At 39.3% G+C, this 18,224-nt stretch overlaps 2 protein-coding genes across 2 annotated transcripts; both read right to left on the bottom strand.

Annotated features, from left to right (window-relative positions):
* Nucleotides 1-581: 581 nt before the first annotated feature.
* On the bottom strand, nucleotides 582-3,581 carry LOC147167254 (olfactory receptor class A-like protein 4). The gene is made up of 4 exons (XM_086087360.1): nucleotides 3,324-3,581; nucleotides 3,000-3,263; nucleotides 1,540-1,779; nucleotides 582-1,218 (listed from the first exon to the last, which is right to left on the bottom strand). Exons 1-4 carry the CDS (start codon nucleotides 3,579-3,581, stop codon nucleotides 1,006-1,008), a joined length of 975 nt encoding a protein of 324 aa, XP_085943486.1. The 3' UTR covers nucleotides 582-1,005.
* A 1,976-nt stretch (nucleotides 3,582-5,557) lies between these two features.
* On the bottom strand, nucleotides 5,558-10,323 carry LOC147167253 (von Willebrand factor A domain-containing protein 1-like). Its single transcript, XM_086085995.1, has 5 exons — nucleotides 10,178-10,323; nucleotides 8,834-9,367; nucleotides 7,608-7,886; nucleotides 7,207-7,482; nucleotides 5,558-6,204 (listed from the first exon to the last, which is right to left on the bottom strand). The coding sequence occupies exons 1-5, from the start codon at nucleotides 10,266-10,268 to the stop codon at nucleotides 5,927-5,929; spliced, it is 1,458 nt and encodes a 485-aa protein (XP_085942121.1). The 5' UTR covers nucleotides 10,269-10,323; the 3' UTR covers nucleotides 5,558-5,926.
* Between the last annotated feature and the right edge of the window lie 7,901 nt (nucleotides 10,324-18,224).

Raw genomic sequence — 18,224 nt, 5'->3', positions numbered from 1 at the left:
CTATGCAGCCCCACTAGTCTATTGCGTTTAGTGGAACATGAGTTAAGCAGCAAAATCCAGCAGTTTTATCAATATTCAAGGGCGGCCATTTTACCACTTGCTGTCGAGGGGAAAATGACATCACACTTGCTCAACAACCAATCACAGCTCAGTTTCAGAAAACAGGTGAGCCGTGATTGGTCGTTGCCTGAGCCCTAAGCAAATGTGATGTCATCTTCAGTAGACAGCAAGTGACAAAATGATATCCCTGACATGGATAAAAATGCCTGGATTTTGCTGCATAACTCATATTCCACAAATGCAATATTAATCAGAATGTCATGTTTAGACTAGTGAGGTCACATATCACATATTATTGTTAAGAAATGTTTAAGGTTGATTTCCCCTTCAAGTATTATGTTAACACAGATTGAAATCTAAATAGCAGCACAGTGACCAAGTAGGTCCCAGGTTTGAATCTTGGCCTGTGAAGATTTTCTCTAGGTACAAAAAAATGCATGGAGGGTCAATTGGAGACTCTAATTTGTCCATTGGCGTGGATGTGAGTGCAAATGCTACTTGGTTGGCTGGCAGCTAGTTTCTCAAGTGTACATAACTCAAATCTTTGGTACATCTTCACAATTTATTGAGGTCCTAAGCAGGAGATGTTTGGTATACGACAATAATATTCTTGGTTTTGATCAATTACTGTCTGAGATGCCGTACTTTGTAACGTGTATTTTGATGTTATTGATATTTTTTGATATTGTTGTAGTTTACACTAATCGCTGAAAAAGCTTTTAAATGATGTATCTAGATCTAATTTTTTTATGTTACAAAAACCTCACATTTGAACAAGGGTGTGTAGACTTTTTGTAAGCCAAATCATCCTTTTACACTACGACAATCACAATAGGCCTCAATAAAATGTTTTTTAATTAATGCAATTCTTATATTGCACATCATAAGGTGTGCCTAATGAAGTGTCCAGAGAATAGCAATTTCCTTGTGCTTGCCATCAGCTTTTCAATGCGAGAGCATCGATTTAATGAAAGAGCGGAGTCGGCGGTGTCCCACTGCCAGAACCATAGGTGACATAGCGATGAAAATGATGTTGGCAAAACGAGCGATGACCAGCAGAAATTCGGCTGAGGAACCCCGGTTGTAATTGAAGTAGTTGACGGAGATTATGCTGGTGCCCCATGACACGATGAAGAGCATGATGAGGGCCAGAATCACCTGGAGAAGAATCGCCAGAATGATGATTTAGACCAATGGTTGTCAAACTGCGGTCCCTGTACCCTGCATTGGTACGTGAGCTGCTGCTTGCAAAAAAATATAAAAAAAATTGTTCAAACTATGCTTTAACATAACAAAGGGACTTTTTAGAAATAAAAACTCCCCAAAAAACAAAACAATGAAAGGGGTCCCTGCACCCAAAACATCTGAGTCACAGAGGAACTCATAATAATGTTATTAAAACTATATATTTTTAAACTCTTAACACCATAATACCCCAAGTGGCGTTATTACAATGACTGTTCACAAATCACCTCCCACCTTGGCTGCTCGTCTCTCAGCTGGCACCCTTTTGATGACAGGCGTGTCTTTCCTTGAAGTCCTGCCGTGTGTGTAGAGTGTGTACAGCGAGCCCACGTTGGTGAAGATCATCAGAATGATAGGGAGTGTCTCGTGGATCACCATGGAGGTGGTGGCATACGACAAGCCGCTGAAGGAATAGGGGAAGTTCCACACGCAGCCCAGCAGGGGGCGCGTTGTGCTGCTCACCAGCATTAACGTCTGGTGAGGAGGCAAAGGAGTCATTGTACAGTCAGTGGATATAAAAAGCCTACACACCCCTGTTCAAACGCCGTTTCAAATTTCCCATATGTGTTTTGGGATATTTTTTTGTAGTCTGATGAGACCAAGGTGGAACCACTGTAATGTGCCCATTAAATGCTTACATTAGCCCAGGGGTCAGCAACCTTTACTGTCAAAAGAGCCATTTTATGAAAAAAATAAACAACAAAAAATCTGTCTGGAGCCACAAAACATTTGAACATGATAAACGAAACTGTGTGTTAGTGTTAGTTTATTGAACTGAGGGCCCAAGAGCTAATTAGAGCTGCACCATGCATAACACAAAAATATACAACATACAATTCATTTTCTTCTACCTTTTTGTAATTTTGCGTACTTCATTTTTCATAAATTTTTAGATTTTTCTGCCTCTCTGTCAAATTTCTGACATTATTGGCAATTTTATGGACATTTGATAATTTTCTGACTTTTTTTTTTTTCTCTTTTGTTTTTGGACATTTTATAGTTACTCGGAACATTTTTGATTCTGCCTTTCTTATTAAATTCTCTGAATTTTTTTTGCAATTTGATGGACATTTTATGATATTTTTTTGGGACATTTCTAGACAATTTTTGAAAAACTTTTTCATCTACCTTAGATTTTTTCCCCCCAAAACGTAATAATTTGGACTCTGACATTTGTTATTCATTTTTTTAATCGAATCATTAATTTATTTAAAGAATATTTGATAAAATAAATAAATATATAATTATGTAAAAAATGTATATATTATGTTCTTTTAATTTTATTATTATTATTTTTTTTTTTAAAGAGAGGAGCTACAGGAGTGGTACTAAAAAGCCACTTGTGGCTCCAGAGCCGCAAGTTGCAGATCCCTGCATTAGCCCAAAATATCCACCCTGTCAGCAAGATCACATATTTTGGTGTTTGCATGGATTATCAAGTTCAAAAGAAAATCTCCACTCCTTTTGGGGTGTAATGTGGACGTCAAAGACATGTTATGCTGCCTTAGAGTAATCAACATTTTCAATAATATAATACTGTATAAATCCAGAAACTTGCTGTTTCTTAAATCACAGCATTATGGTTGAAAATGATTCACACTGTAAAGAACAGTGAAACATCTTTACAAGAAAATGCATTTAAAAAACTGTAATTGTAATCTTTAAAACAAAACAAACATAAATCAGGCGCTCACCTCTGTGGTGTTGACATTTCCATTAGTAGAGAAGATATATGCAGGGATGGAATATAAAAAGTTGAGAAACCAGATGAAAGCCAGACTGAGTAGAAGGATATTCGGAGTCCCTCGGGGTGCACGAAGGTGGCCAGTATTTGGAGCCACCCGCCTTAAAGTCTGAAGATGGAAGGCGCTGAGAAAGAGTGTTGACCACACGTTGACTGAGCGCATCCACACCCACACACCCATGAGAAATTGACACCACTCCTTTGACGAAAACAGCTGTGGAAAATGTACACGTTATTGAAATAAAGTTATGGGCATTTACTCTAAATCATTTACCTCCAGTCCAATGTCTGAGATGACCAGCAGTGTGTTCCTCAAGACCGACACCAACAAATTGGACAAGGCCATGTTGATGATGATGATGTCCGAGTTATGCCCCCGGCCGCGTTCCACGAACACACTCTTGCCGATCACCGCGATTACGGTGGCGTTACCCACGATGCCCAGAAGCACCAGTAAGATGTACATGGCTATTTGGAGTGGGGACACCGAGACACGAAGTCCCATTCCCACCAGCTCCATGTCCTCCTCCATGGCGACGTCTATTCCAATCTCTTAACCCAAACCCCACTAAAAGATGCTCTCACATACAAAAGGATGTCGCAGCTTCATTTCCTGCTGTTTATCCTGAGAATGTGATCAACTGGTTGTCATCCAAACTGACTTTGGGATCTTTTGCAAGGTGTTCCTAATCCGTCCACATTGGAAGGTGAGGCTGTTTGTATCATTCCTTGTTAGGCTCACAGAGTCGGAGGATGTTGTCCCTCAGGGAGCTCAAGGTGCAAGCTAATGAACCACAAGTGATTAATCAGCTCATCCTGAACAAAATGCTTCATTCGCACTGCATCGTCCTTGGGGACGAGCACGTCTGTTGACATTATTATGACCCAACTCGTATTTGTGAAATAGCAGCAATATGTGTGTAGCATATAATGTGCTCCTTAGTTCTGTTTTGAGAGTTTCAATTGAACTGAACCATTGTCAGCTTGAGTGTGATATTTCAATAGTGTCTGAGAGCATTTCAGTAGTGTTTGAGGGAGTGTTTCAGTAGTATGTGAGTGAATAACTTTTCAGTAGCTAAAAGAATGAGAGTGTTTCAGTAGTGTGTGTGATAGCTTTCCCGTGGTGTAGCTAAGCGAATAATTTTCCACGTGTGTGTGAGCGTTTCAGAGGTGTATTTATTTTTTCTTAGTAGTGTGTGAGAGTGAATTATTTTTGCATAGCATATGAGAGTTCTTCAGTATTGTGTGAGAGGAGTTAATAGTGTGTGTAAAATAATGTTTTCAGTAATGTATGTGTGAGGGTTTTAGTAGTGTGTGAGGGTTTTAGTAGTGTGTGACGATAAAACAAATTCAGCTATGCATGTGAGTAAATAATTTTCTATTTTAGTAGTGTGTGACAGCGTTTCAGTAGGTAAGTGAATAATTTTGCAGTTACGCCACTGCGTTTCAGAAGTGTGTCAGTAAAGATTTTTTCAGTAGTGTGTGAGACTGAATAAATGTTCAGTAGTGTGTGAGTCCTTCACTAGAGGACAGCATTTTAGTAGTGCATGTGAGAATGAATAAAAGATCCGTAATAAACATGAGAGGATTTCAGTAATGTGTTTCAGTAGTGGAGTGAGATAATTATTTCAGTTGTATGTGAGTGTATGTGAGACGGCATTTCAGTAGTGTGGGAGTGAAAAATGTTTCAGTAGTTGGTGTGAGAGCATTTCAGCAGGGTGTGAGAGTATTTAGCCACATATGTGAAAGTGTTTCAGTAGTGATTGTGAGAGCTTTTCCCCTGTGTGAGAGCGTTTTCGTACTGGTAGTATAGGTGAGCAAATAATGTAATTAAATGTGTGTGAGAACACTTCAGTAGTTTTTGCAAGGGAACCATTTTTCTGTTGCATGAGAGCATTTCAACAGTGTGTGTTGAGACATTTCAGTAGTGTCGGTAAGTAAAGTTTTCCAGCGTGTGTGAGCAAAGATATTTTCAGTAGTGTGTACAAGCCCTTTAGTAGCAGGTGAGAGAATTTGTGAGAACGAAAAAAATCACTAAAAGTAAGAGGGTTTCAGTAGTATATGTGAGGCATTATGCATGTGTGTGAAAGCATTTCAGTAGTGATTGTGAGAGGGTTTTGGCCTGTCTCCTGGTATCTCCTCCATGCTTTTGACACCATGTTGGGCTGCAACAAATCTTCAACATGGTGCATTTGTTTGAATATGTCGTCTTAGGGAAGCTGCACTACACTGCAGTATCCATAATTGTCATACAGTATATAAATGAGGTCATTTGTTGTAATTTCTAACAACAGCCGTTAGATGGCGCCATAACCAAGCAAACTCCAGAACAACAACGCCGTATGCACATTTCGATACTGGATTGATTATGTGCCAACAATCAACGTGTGACAAAATATTATTTATATTTTATTATTATTATTTCTTGGCATGTATAAGTGGAGAGTCTGATGGAAAAATCTTGTTGAGTCACATCCACCTCAGATAAGACAAAAACACTAAAACGAGACTGTTCAAAATTAGTTTATTACTTTAGCCTGTGTTTTTCTGTAAATATGTTAAATAACTTGATTAGTCATGTAATGGAAATTAAATTATGAATATAGTGTTAGAGATGGCTACAATAATAAATATTTTGTTTTTGCCAAGCCACAGTCAGGACATGTTGTAATGTTCTGTCTGTAGTTCATAAAAAAGAGAGAAGAATATTCAGTCTTGCACGTTATTTTGTGCCTCTGGCACTCCAAATGCATAATGTTCACCAGCTGCTTGATTGCCGCATTCTCTCGTTAATCCAGGAAAACGGATATTGCATTTCCCACAAATAAGCAAAGCTGGAAAAAAGCACCGAAGAGACATTCAGCTCCATTAACCTGCTTACTCCTCTGTCGTGCAGCATATGCCCTCTCCCCGGCCCGAGCCGTAAATTGGGGACACGCACACACGGCTGCTGGGCGCAATGTGTGTGAGTCGCGTTGAGTAAGAGGAGGGCGGCAGGTATGTGGAAGTGAAATCATGACCGTCCCTTTTCTCCCAGTTGAGCCAGAATCCTTTCAGGCCCTGCTGTCGGGCCTTCCATTCTACCTGCACCTCGTTGTGAGTCGCTGAGGTCAGCTGAAGATCAGCCAGGGCAGGCAAAGCCGCTGCTGCTGGTGCTGCGGGGAAAAAATACAGACACAAAGCAGTATAAGTGAACAATAAATGTGCCTTTGACTACATGTTTTTTAATCCATGAATCAGTCATTCATCCGTTTCCTATAGTACTAGGTGAGAGGCTAGGTACAGTCCCAGTGGGGCAAATACAGTAACACCAACACACAACCCCAGGTTCGTGGTCTAGCTCCAGTTTTGTACAGTTTATATCTCAATTTTATCCATCCACCCGTTTAAATTGTGTGTAATTCTACTGGCGACCACTAGATGGAGGCTCACTATCTAGTTTGACAAGGTATAAGTTTGAAAGAAGAATAAATAAGGTACTTTCTGGTCAGCCTACTTTTCCCCCCCTTAAAATTACAGTGAATGTCATCTCCTCTAATCCTTTTTATGCCTACTGTTAGTTTATTTCATAATGTACATCTGTGGGTATGATTGTGGATGTATATCGTGACTGTGTATATTTGTTTACTGTTAATGCATAAGGATGTTCACTGCACACTATTTTTTGTGTTATCCATTGCTCTTGCGCTCTATTAAATATGTGTTTATACAGTATATCTTTATATTATTTTAAAAAGTGTGTTTTGGAGGTGTTAAAGGGACAATGTGTAAACTATAGAGATTTTTTTTTAAAATCCCTAATATGGAGCCATGTACAGGTTAAGATGCCACTCTTCTTGTAATAAACAGCCATACGACAAAAGAAGAACATAACGGTGATAGATTGCCGCCTTGTTTCCTGTATCGTCTTCCTCTTCTTTGTTGACTTCATTGGCTAGTTATGCTATGTCACACTGCTACGATGTCACACTGTTGACATAACTGACACATCCGCTCCTTGCCTACACAAACTGTTCTGTGCCTCGGCTTGGCGGAAATGAGGCATTATAAGTAAGTGACATAATTTGGGAGAAAAAGTTCAAGTTACGAACGTAGTCGTATTGTCATTACTAGTGTCATATAATTGTAATAATAAGCAAGATGACATATTCACGCACCTTCTTGAGTGCATGCTTTCACAGACATGACTCTTTCTTTTCCGTTCTTGTACAAAGCACCGACTGTGACAAGGTACTCGTTTCCGGGCTGCAGGTCGGTGAGCACAGTGGAGTTCTGGTGGCTCTGTAGCGTCACAGTGTGGACCGCTCCACTCGGAATGGTTCCGTATTCCACGGTGTATCTCTGAACCAGAGCTGGCTGCAGGGGACCCCAGCTCACTCGTATCTGACGGGGGCCGGAGTCGGACATCGAGACCACTGCCGGGCTTAAAACGCCTGAAGGTGGTATAGGAAGAGGCAACGCGATAATTATCGAAGGAAAGAATCAAGTTAAACATGTTAAAGTGTTACATTGCAATTACTGTCGAGCCAAATAAATAAATAAATAAATACATTCTGACCGGGAAGCGTAGTGAAGCTGACGGTGAGCGTGTTGAAAAGCCTCATGTTGGATTCAGGCCGCAGGAATGCGGAATAGGTGGTCTCGGGTTGTAGTTTGGTGAGCTCCACCGAGCTGGATTCTCTCGGGAGGATGCGTTTCGCCCCCGCACGTGTATTCCCGATGGCGTTATACCACAGTTCGTAGTAACCACTTAGTGTGCTTAAAACAGGGCGCCACTGCAGTACAGCACTATGGGATGTGACGTCAGTGGCGCTGAGACGTTCTGCGCGGATGATTCCTATAGTTGAGACAAACACATAGCAAAACTCAATGCAGCTAACGTATTTAGCTTCTTTTTTTTTTTTTTTTAAGTCTTTGTCATGTAATTACATAAACATTGACAGTATTGATAGTTTCTAGATTTGTAACAATATAAACAGTTACGGTACCGTGAATGAATAATAAACAAAGAATTGCCCGGTACTGCAGTGTAAACTTGGAAAAAGGTTTCATGTTTTACTTCTCATTGGACTGCTGCAATTTTGAAGGTGAGTTTGCTAACATTGGCTGCGCATGCTAGCTTATGCTAATACTGCGCGGGTGAGATGGTGTGTGGTTTACAAAAACGTTCTTTACAATGTGTTCTATGCAGCCCCATTAATCTTAACACGGTATTCTGATTAATATTAATATAACAGCTAAATCTACGCCTTTTTATCCATCACAGGGTCGGCCATTTTGTCACTTGCTGTTGACTGAAAATGACATCGCAGTTGCTCAGGGAGCCACCAATCAGGGCTCAGCTTGCGGATGTCACATGATCATACTCAGAAAAAGGGTGAACCATGATTGGTTGTTACCTGAGCCTTGAGCAACTGTGATGTCATTTTTAGTCGACAGCAAGTAGCAAAATGGCTGCCCCCATGAGATGGATGAAAACGGGGGGGATTTTGCTGCAAGGCAATGTTAAAGAGATCCTTGACTCATTTTGCTATTTTCAGGAGTAATATTTTTGTGTATAATTAATGTGATAACTTAATTGCTTTCCGTCATACAAATAATACCTTTAAAAACACCTTTTGCCACTCGCTGTCGACTGTTAATGACATCATTTGTGCTTAGGGGTCAGGTAGAGCTCAATCATGGCTCAGTTTGCTCATGTTACATGAAACCCAGAAAACAGGTGATTAACACAGAACCCTTATTTGTAAATCTCTGTACTTAGAGCAAAAATAGAGCCCTTACTGATAATGGCCTCTCTCATGTGCTCTGTGATGATGTCAATATTGTCTATGTCCACAGAGTACAGGTGAGACTCCTCAGGAGGGGAGACCGCACGCTGCAACACGTGGAAGTCGCCATGCACGGAGGACACAATCAACACAGAAACCCCCTGCGCCTTCAACTGCGCTATGGGCTCGTCCACCTCCCCCAGCTCCACGCCATCCGTCAGCCAGAGCAGAACTTTCGGCACACGAGTGTCCGCCAGGAGCTGCTGAGCCATCCGTAGCGCCGCCTCGGTGTTGGTGCTCCCCTGCAGCTGTGTGACGGCGAGCAGAGCTTTCTGCAGACTTCTCTGTTTGCTGTGCACATCCAGGCCGAACTCCAGGGTCGGTTCGGTGCCCACCTGCAGCAGCCCGACCCTCACGTGGCCGCGGCCTAGCGAGAAGGGCCGAAGAAGCTTGGCGGTGAAGCCCAGCATGCGTGAGAACTCGTAGTTGGCCACGCTTCCTGAAGAGTCCAGCAATAGGAGAATGTCGCCCTCGCAGCAGTTTGACGCTAAACAGGAGAAGGAAGACAGCGAAAACAATTTAGTAATTAGGACAAATGACTCTAATTGATTGGCCAATTGTTTCAGTGTGGAGTGTTAGAATTTGTGCACTCCGTGTCCTCCATTTTTGAAACCTCAGCAGAACCAAAGAAATATTTTATTGCAGTCATCGCCCACAATCATTAATATTTTAAAGGGAGAAATAAAACAGCGGGAAAAGAGTGAAAAAGTAGAGGAAGCCGGCTCATAAAACGAATACCTTTAGGGATTTGAGAGAAGAAGCAGAATGAAAATAAAACCAGACCGAGACACAACACGCGAGCTGATGAGGGTTAGACCGACCCTTCTTGATGGAGATGCTTGAATGAAATGTTGTATATTTGCATTCATCCAAAACAGAGATGGAATCTGATCATATCATCTGGGAGTGCTCGAGATGCCTGAAAATTCCGGTGGATAGACAAAAGTATTGGGCACCTAGACATAATAACGTACTAAGATAACTTTAATGAGAACCTTCATTTAAGTGTATGAAGTATAATATTACAGTTGGTGTGAACAATCCATTAAAAGGTGAAATCTGCCTTTGGTTGTCATCATTTGGTTATGGTAAAATGTGAAATTCTTCTATCGGTGTCAAGCTTTTACGTTGAATCTTATTAATTAGACTGTGCAGGTGTACCTAATGTAATGGCAGTTGAGAGGAGTTACTTTGTACTGCTGGAATAAACAATTTGAGCAAAATTTTTATAAGAAAGATATCGACTGTTAGTATGAGTGCGTGGAGATATATGACCACAGTGTGCATGTTCACTCACCTGAGCCAGGTAACTCAACAACCTGCAAGCTGCCGCGCTGCAGCATCGCCCACAGAAAAACACAAGTAGGCAAAATGGTCCACATCCTCATTAGATGGTCACACACAACATAACTTTTCTCCTTTATTGTGTGTGGAAGTGTTGATTAGAAATGCGCGGAGTCACCTTCCTCCTCCTCCTCCTCCTCCTCCTCCTCCTTTTCCTACTCGTCCGCCTCCTCATCCAGGAAGTCGCATCATATGTTTGAAAGAGTTCCACGGCGTCAGGACGCGCTGTGCCGCTGTTCCAACATGTAACGGGCGCAGTCATTGCCCGCGGTCATCCAGTGATTCATTACACGTCTAATGAGCAAATAATTGACAGATTGCAAAGTGCTCTGAAGAAACGCCCCCACTATCAACACACGGTCACTGTGCGTAGAAGTAAACGTCACACGGGACAGGGTGCGATATCTTGATTGGAATGTAATTAATGCACAGTATTTTGTGTGGTTTTTTTTAAAAACAAAAATAACTTATTTATTTACCCCTATTTTAATTATTATATAATTGTATTCTTATTTCGTTCTTCTTTTTTACTTGAATTGGATTGCTTGATCTTTGTATCATAGCCTACATTTTTTTTTCAATAAATGTTTTTTTTTTTTTTAATTACCGCAGGGTTCCTGTCTTTGCAGTTTTCATTTGATTGGTTTAGGCTACATTTATTGTCTAGACTTGTGTTTTTTCATGCAAATATTTACAGTAATTATGACATGTCGAGAATAGGAATGGCACGCTAATACGCTGTCACGCAACAAGTTGCGGTGTTAAAACTTCTGCAAAGATTTTAATGTAGTCCCACTTTAGTAATTTGCAATATCACTATGATGATGCGATTATGAGCACATAATTTATGATAAATAGTCACTGAGAAAACATATCCAGCTTCAACAAAATAGCAATGCTAGCAGTACTTAGCTAGCATTAGCACCGTAATCTAGCAAATGTTAGCAATTGCTTCTTGGTAGTAGCCTATGACTTAATTATGGAGTGTTAGTAAATGTATATTTGTAATTTGAAGTTTTTATTTTTTAGAATGTTACTGTACTGTTCCTTAAAGGCTCTCTTCATTGTTTGCACAGCTGTCATTGGTTGGCACTGCAGCACAATTCCATTACATTTAGACTCTCTTATGGGTCACGTAGGCAACGTCTGTTTGCCACAGTCAAATTCCTTTTTTGTTTTAGCATACTTGGCTAATAAAGATGATTCTGATTCTGAATCTGGCAACCAATTACAAAAAAAAAGAGAGACAGTTTTAACAAATGTAATTTTAAAAAAAGTGTAGTAAATTCCCACTTTAACTAGATTTAAAACAACAACAACAACAAAAACAATTGCCACAGAAAATGCTGTACTGTAAAAATGAATTGACAATAGCGCTGGTTAATGACAGCATATCATAATAATCCTCAGATACCATGCAAATATTCCCCCTAGTGGCTTTGAACCAGTAAAAGTAAAGTAGAATATTTGTTTAATTTTGGTGTTAGAAAAAGGAAGAAAAGTTAAGTCTTATCTGAGTTGTTGTCTCACTTCTTGCACATGAGCCCGCAGACAGCGAAGGGGTGCATGCTGGGTAAGAAGAGAGATGTCCTGGCAGGCCGATGAAATGATAGCACTTCAAATGACTGATGGAGTCTGTTGATACATGGTTTTAAAAAAACATAAAAAAAATGTTGCTCACGTAGGCAAAGTCTGCCAAGATGAACCATTTTGAAATCATTCAGAGGTTCGTCCAACTTTGTCAATCATCGATTCATGCAGTTCAGAGGCCTTTTTTTATTTATTTTTACTCATTCCACTTTAACTGCAGCAAGCGTGCACACCCTCATTCTAAAACCTTTAAAAATGAGAACTGTAAAAGGAATATTATATGTGTTGGCTGAAGAGCTATGACCATCAAGTATTCTGTTTCTTCTGCACTTCACGCAGGACAGGTGATAAATACACATTCGATCAACATCGTGTTTATGAGCCGTGCTTCTGCTGCGCAGTCACGCTAATTAATTTCACTCCACACGAACGTGCTGTCAGCTCTCCGATTTCCTTTTGAACATGATTTGGCATCACAACAGCGCAGTGGCGCAACAATGTTCGATTGCAGGGCAGCAATCTATTTCATTTTGCAAGTAGTTGATAGGCTTGTTTAAATGTCAAGACCAGGCAATTTGTTTAAGAGGGGCTTGCTTGGGATATTGCTTGTAAACAGTGGAAGAAGATGCAAGCAAAGCACAAGCGGTTTGAACTATCCATTTGACAACATTCCTCATTTTAAAGAAAAGCAAATATTCCGCATCTTATCATGATGCTAGCCTGCCTGAGAGTCATTAAATGGCTGTGTGCAAACCAGGACATTTGTCCAATCACCTTTGAGCTTTTTTTTTTTTTTTAACTTGCTCGTCCCTTTGCTGAGAGCGCCCTTCAGCTTTAAACAAGACATATTAGCAAAACTGTGACTAGATTTAGAACAATTTAGTGACTATCTGGACATTGTGATTCCATTACACACCTGAAACAAGCGACATACAAATAATTACTTTCCATTAACATCAGGTGTTGACAACAGGAAAGTAAACAAACACAAAATAATCCATACTGTTAAATTCAGCCTGGTTCATTGGCAAAAAAACCCCCAAAACATGGAATTGAGTCACTTTGCAAAGTAGAGAGTCAAGTCCAGATACTTTTGTGAAATGTACATGGAGGCTTTTTGGTGCATGACAGAGTTTCATGCCTAACAGTGGTAACCTGAATTTGTACATAAACCAGAACGCAAGCCTGGTATATCACTAACCTGCCCTACACCAATACACTAACTAGCAAAGTCATCATTATTTACAGTAAATATTTGCATAAAAATATTTGTGTGTGATCAATTTAAAACAAATGATAAATGGGAGCAATGATGAAATGATCAAAAAATAACTAAAGCGAATCGAAAAATGAGCAATTGATGCTATTCCCCAAAAAGTTTGTAATTGCCTATAGTTGCCACAGGATGGCACCAAAGCATTTTTTAAATTTATTATTAGACAACATTACGGCGTAACACTTCAACATAGCTGCTTGGCACCAAAATGCCACAAGTTGGTGCAATAATTTGATAATTAGTAGTTAGTTATAGCCTAACCACAAAAACACTAAATTGTGAGTTTTTCAGCAAATAACCGAGGATAGATTCCCCCCCAAAATCCTGAAATTGAATTGCGAATGCCGAACTGTGCATATGTGGGGGATCACTGTAAAGTGGTAACTGAATTTGCATTCTTAAGTTGCCACAAACTCGTTCATTGTGCGGCATTTGTAACCCTGAGACAGTATTGGTAGTGTTGTACACGAAGCATGTCAGCTTTTAGGAAAGTCTGAATGCTGTTATTATGCATAATATGCTCCACGTTATAGATTGTTTTAAATGCTGACTGCTGGTGGCAATGAAAACCGAAGTGACGAGCTGAGGAAAACAACTTAAGCAGCACTTGACTTGACTTGACTGTTTACACAGACGAGTACGGATGCAGCCGCCTTTTCGTGAAGTGTGTGTGTGCGCGTGTTTGTAGACATCTGTCTGCTGCGTGTCCGGGCCTGTGGCATCACAGCCCTATTGCTAAGTTACAAAAGTGGAATTTCCCAATGAGGAAGAGTTTGTTAAACTTTGTCTTCCTGTTTGCTGGAACAAACATGTATACGAAAGAACATAGTTGAACAAGATGAAATGGTGAATGTGTTTTCCTTCTACCTCAAACTAAGCAACAGTGGAAAGTGAGCATCATAGCATGCTAGCTTTGACCTTTAGCAACCACCGTGCAGCGTTTTGTGTGTTTGTGAAAGATCATCAGGAGTGACACGGGAAATTATCCAATTTTACTCAATTGGTTCAAAAATTATTTATAGTAATTCCCCTTCCATTACGGGAGTTACATTCTAGACCACACTTACAATATTTTAATAGCATTTATGGCAATTATGTAAATATATTTTTAAAGTCTTTAAATACACTTTTAAAATGATACAAACAAATTTAAACATATGTTTGAGAGCGAGCAAGAGCAATGGATAACACAAAAAGATCGTAGCGTAAGTGTGTACCAGTTGTTTTGTTCTTCTCCTTTCCAATTTACAAACTGAATATCTGTGTCACCACCTAGTGGTCTAGAGTGGAACTACACCTGATACTAACAAGAGTTAGACCAAAAATGAGTTATTAACTGTACAAAAATCAATGAAATGCTTTTCCACTATCGTGTGCCGTCAATTTTTTCCAATGTGAAATACATATGTTGGCTATTGCAGCCTTCTTGACCGCCATCGTCATCATATTTGTAAGAAGTTTGGTATGTTAAGTAGAAAGTTCTGTAAGGGCGATGTAAGGCACATCCCGGAATCCTAATTTGACTATAGTGAGTCATTTCTCTGGGCAATATATCAAAGCAATTTACCAGCTGGGACAAAATCTCAATGTTACTAATTTCCCCTCTAATCACAACATTAACCAAGCCTGAAAGATCAGCACAAATGTAACATTTGGTGATTCTGATGCTTGTGTTCCCTTTGAGCTACATCATTAGGCAACTGTATAACTCAATGATGATGAGTCATGCCTCTGCACGTTCAGTTCATATGAATAGATAAGTGAATGTAAAATTTATAGTTGGCCAGAGGGCAGAAAAAAACCATTAAAAGCCCTTGAAGATGAACTACTGTAGATATGAACTATGTATTTTTGCAAATCTTGAAAGTCTATCACCGCATATATATATATATATATATATATATATATATGCTGGTAAATTGCTTTGATATATTGCCCAGAGAAATGACTCACTATAGTCAAATTATATATATATATATATATATATATATATATATATATATATATATATATATATATATATATATATATATATATATATATGAGGTGATAGACTTTCAAGATTTGCAAAAATATATAAATATATTTATATATGTATATATATATACTGGTTGTTTGTTTTATCCACACTGCTGTTTAAAAACAAAAGATGAAACCTTTTGACAATACAGTAGTAAATGTGATAATGACAAGTTCAAGCCCTAATGCCATCAAATGTAACCCATAAACGAAAGTATGCCTACTAGCATATTGCCTATCATTGTTTGATGTCTCATTTCCTAAACCAGCAAAACTAACAACCCAAAACACACCCAAAAATTTATTTTCAGTATTTCAGAAACCGACATGTGCCATATACTGTACATTTGACGGAATATATTGTCATCACTATTGTACTATAGGTGAACATTCTGAATAGATATCTTGGATTTGTCAGATCCCCGTCCCCTCAATATAACATAAAAAACTAAAATGTATTTAATTTAAAATATATATATATATATTTTTTTGAAATGTTAAAAAAAAAAAGTTTTTTAAAATGTTTATATTTTTGTATATTTGTATTTTTTATTATTTTTTTATTTAATTTAATTTCTTTATTTTTGTATGTTTTAATTATTATTTGTTGTTGTTGTAGATTTGAAAATGTAAAAATATTTTTTTAAATTTTTGTAATGTTTTAATGTTTGAATTTTTTTATATTTTATTTTAATTTTTTATTTTAATTTTTTTATTTGTACATTTTTTCATTTTTATTTAAAGCTTCTTTGCCCCCCCCCCCCCCCCCCCCGCCACCCCTAAAACACTGCCTCTTAATTTAAATTAACTTAACCAATTAAAATTCAGACAACCCAGCCACGGGCGCTTTTTATCCTAAATAAAAATTACTAGCTTTAAACTGGAACCAAAAAAAAAAGAGACAAATTTTACAATTCACCCAAAAATTTTACCGTCTGCTTTCCGAACTCTTCAAATGTTTCTAATTGATGCACTCAGTCATTGCTTGATGTTAGCATCAGTTTACTTGAAGTGCAATAGCAACCACTGAGGAGCCCAAGCGTTGTCAGAGGTCACTGATGTCGTATTTTCATAGCTGCAGGCACATCGACCCAAAGGTAATATGATGTCGCTGTTGTGCTAGATGTGCCCACTGTGACCCACTGACCAATCATTTTCAGCTTCTCTCAACATGACAGATCAATCAATGTATTGTAAAGTATGTGCAGTGTTTTAAAAAAAACAACAAGAAAAGAAATTGGCCTTTTCCATTGACAATTCGTATTTAACCGTTTTCATTCGTCTCATCCATTTACTGGTGCATTTTACTTTCTAATCAACTGCCCTATTTATTCATGCAAGTGAACCTCACACATTTCTCTCTTTTAGCGCCCATATTCGGAAGGTCCAATGTTTACGTGTGCACTTTTATTCAAATAATGCATCAGAGATGATGATAGCATCTCAGGAGGGATCATAAATCAATGTTTCCGGTTGTGCTTTGTGCATTGATTGGTTCTTCAGTGTGCTGTGCTGACTTTTAAGTAAACTAAAGGAACAAGCATTACAGTACAAGCGCACGAACACATAAACCCACAGTTGGCGCTTTGCTGCTGACCAAAGCAATAATCACACAGGTTGAGGATCAGGAAGTGATAAAAGATGCTCTGCGGTATTTGAGAAAATCTGTAGTCGGAAGATTTGAAGACAGAATGTTTATTTCAAATTCTGGGTTCAGTCTTTGCCGACCTCCCCTCCTTAGCTACTCCGCCGTGACCTTTTATAGCTGCTATTCTTCAACGCGTTCATTGTTATTCCGCTCAGCGTCACTGTGTGCTCAAGGATCACTCGGATATGTCGCCACCTCAGCTCCTCATGTCGGCGGTCGGCGATGAGGCGAGACGATCGGATGACTCTGATCCGCTGATGAGTGCAGTGTAGACGGAAAGGAACAATGGCTCGCCATGCTAAAAAAAAGTCAATATTAGCATCTTAAACTCTTAACTTCAAGAATGGGCTGCCACTTCAATGATGTCAAATGCTGTCATGTTGAAGCTTTGTGAATTTTGTTGGATTGGAAAAGAGCAAACTTGGACAGCAATTAGTGAGTGTAAGAGCAGACTGACGTATTCAAGAAGTTTCACCGCATTCGTTTTTTTGTCTCGTGTGTGAAAAAAGTAGGAGACAGCAGACAAAACTGTATTTCAGCTTTTAACTAGCACGCGATTTTTTTTTGTCATCACTAACCCTTTTGTGGCAGCCCAAAAGAAAGAAAAAAACAATTCACTTATTCTCTGAGACTCTAGAGTAGCCAAAAATGGGTCAACTGGAGACTATACCATCTGACTTTGAACAAGAGGTGGGTTACACCATGCATTGCTCACCAGTCAATAACGGGGTACATATGAATGAAGCAAAACCTGCATTATTCGATTTTTCTTCTTCTTCTGTATGGTAAAATCCCATTTTCTTCCCACTGAGGAATTGTTCAGTTACAGGATGTCGTGTTGATATGAAAACTGCGCTGCACCCTTCAAAATTGGTCCTAGATGTGAATAACTGTGAGCTCCAGCATGTATTTAGGATTCAAGTGATTATATATTATTATACGGCTAATTGTCTTGTCAGTCTCCAAAGTGGGATGGATAAACGAAATGGGATGAATGAAAGTCATCATCACACAGAACAGAAGAGGCGAGCAAAACATCTGCTGATGTTGTAAAAGAAGATGATCAGGACAGGGTTGCTCTTTTAACCCTCAGGTGAATATAATGTCTTGATTACATTGAATGTGTAATTTGCCTGAATGACCTCATGTGTTACCGCGCTGTCCTTTCCTGAATGATGCAAGGGCGTGTTGTTGAGGTTGGAAGCAGGGTTAATGAATAGCCTGCCTTGATTCCTCTTTTCATGCGCATGCCACAGGCGACAGGTTGTAATGAGATAGAAGTGGAACATAGAAAATGGATTTTCGATGCGAGAAAATAGGAAGGACCTGCGGTACCCCGCAACGAGCCCCGCTATTATGTCGTGAACTAAAGGGAAAGTAATGAGTCAGAAGCTGGAAAAGAAAGGGAGGATTATGTTTCTTCATGGGAGCCGGCTAGCCTCTTCTCCTTATCTCTGTTGGGTGACG

The sequence above is a fragment of the Leptonotus elevatus genome, chromosome 10 (genome assembly GCF_054856555.1).
Source record: "Leptonotus elevatus isolate MCC_2025b chromosome 10, RoL_Lele_1.0, whole genome shotgun sequence".
NCBI lineage: Eukaryota > Metazoa > Chordata > Actinopteri > Syngnathiformes > Syngnathidae > Leptonotus > Leptonotus elevatus.
This window is presented reverse-complemented; position numbering and strand designations above follow the sequence as displayed.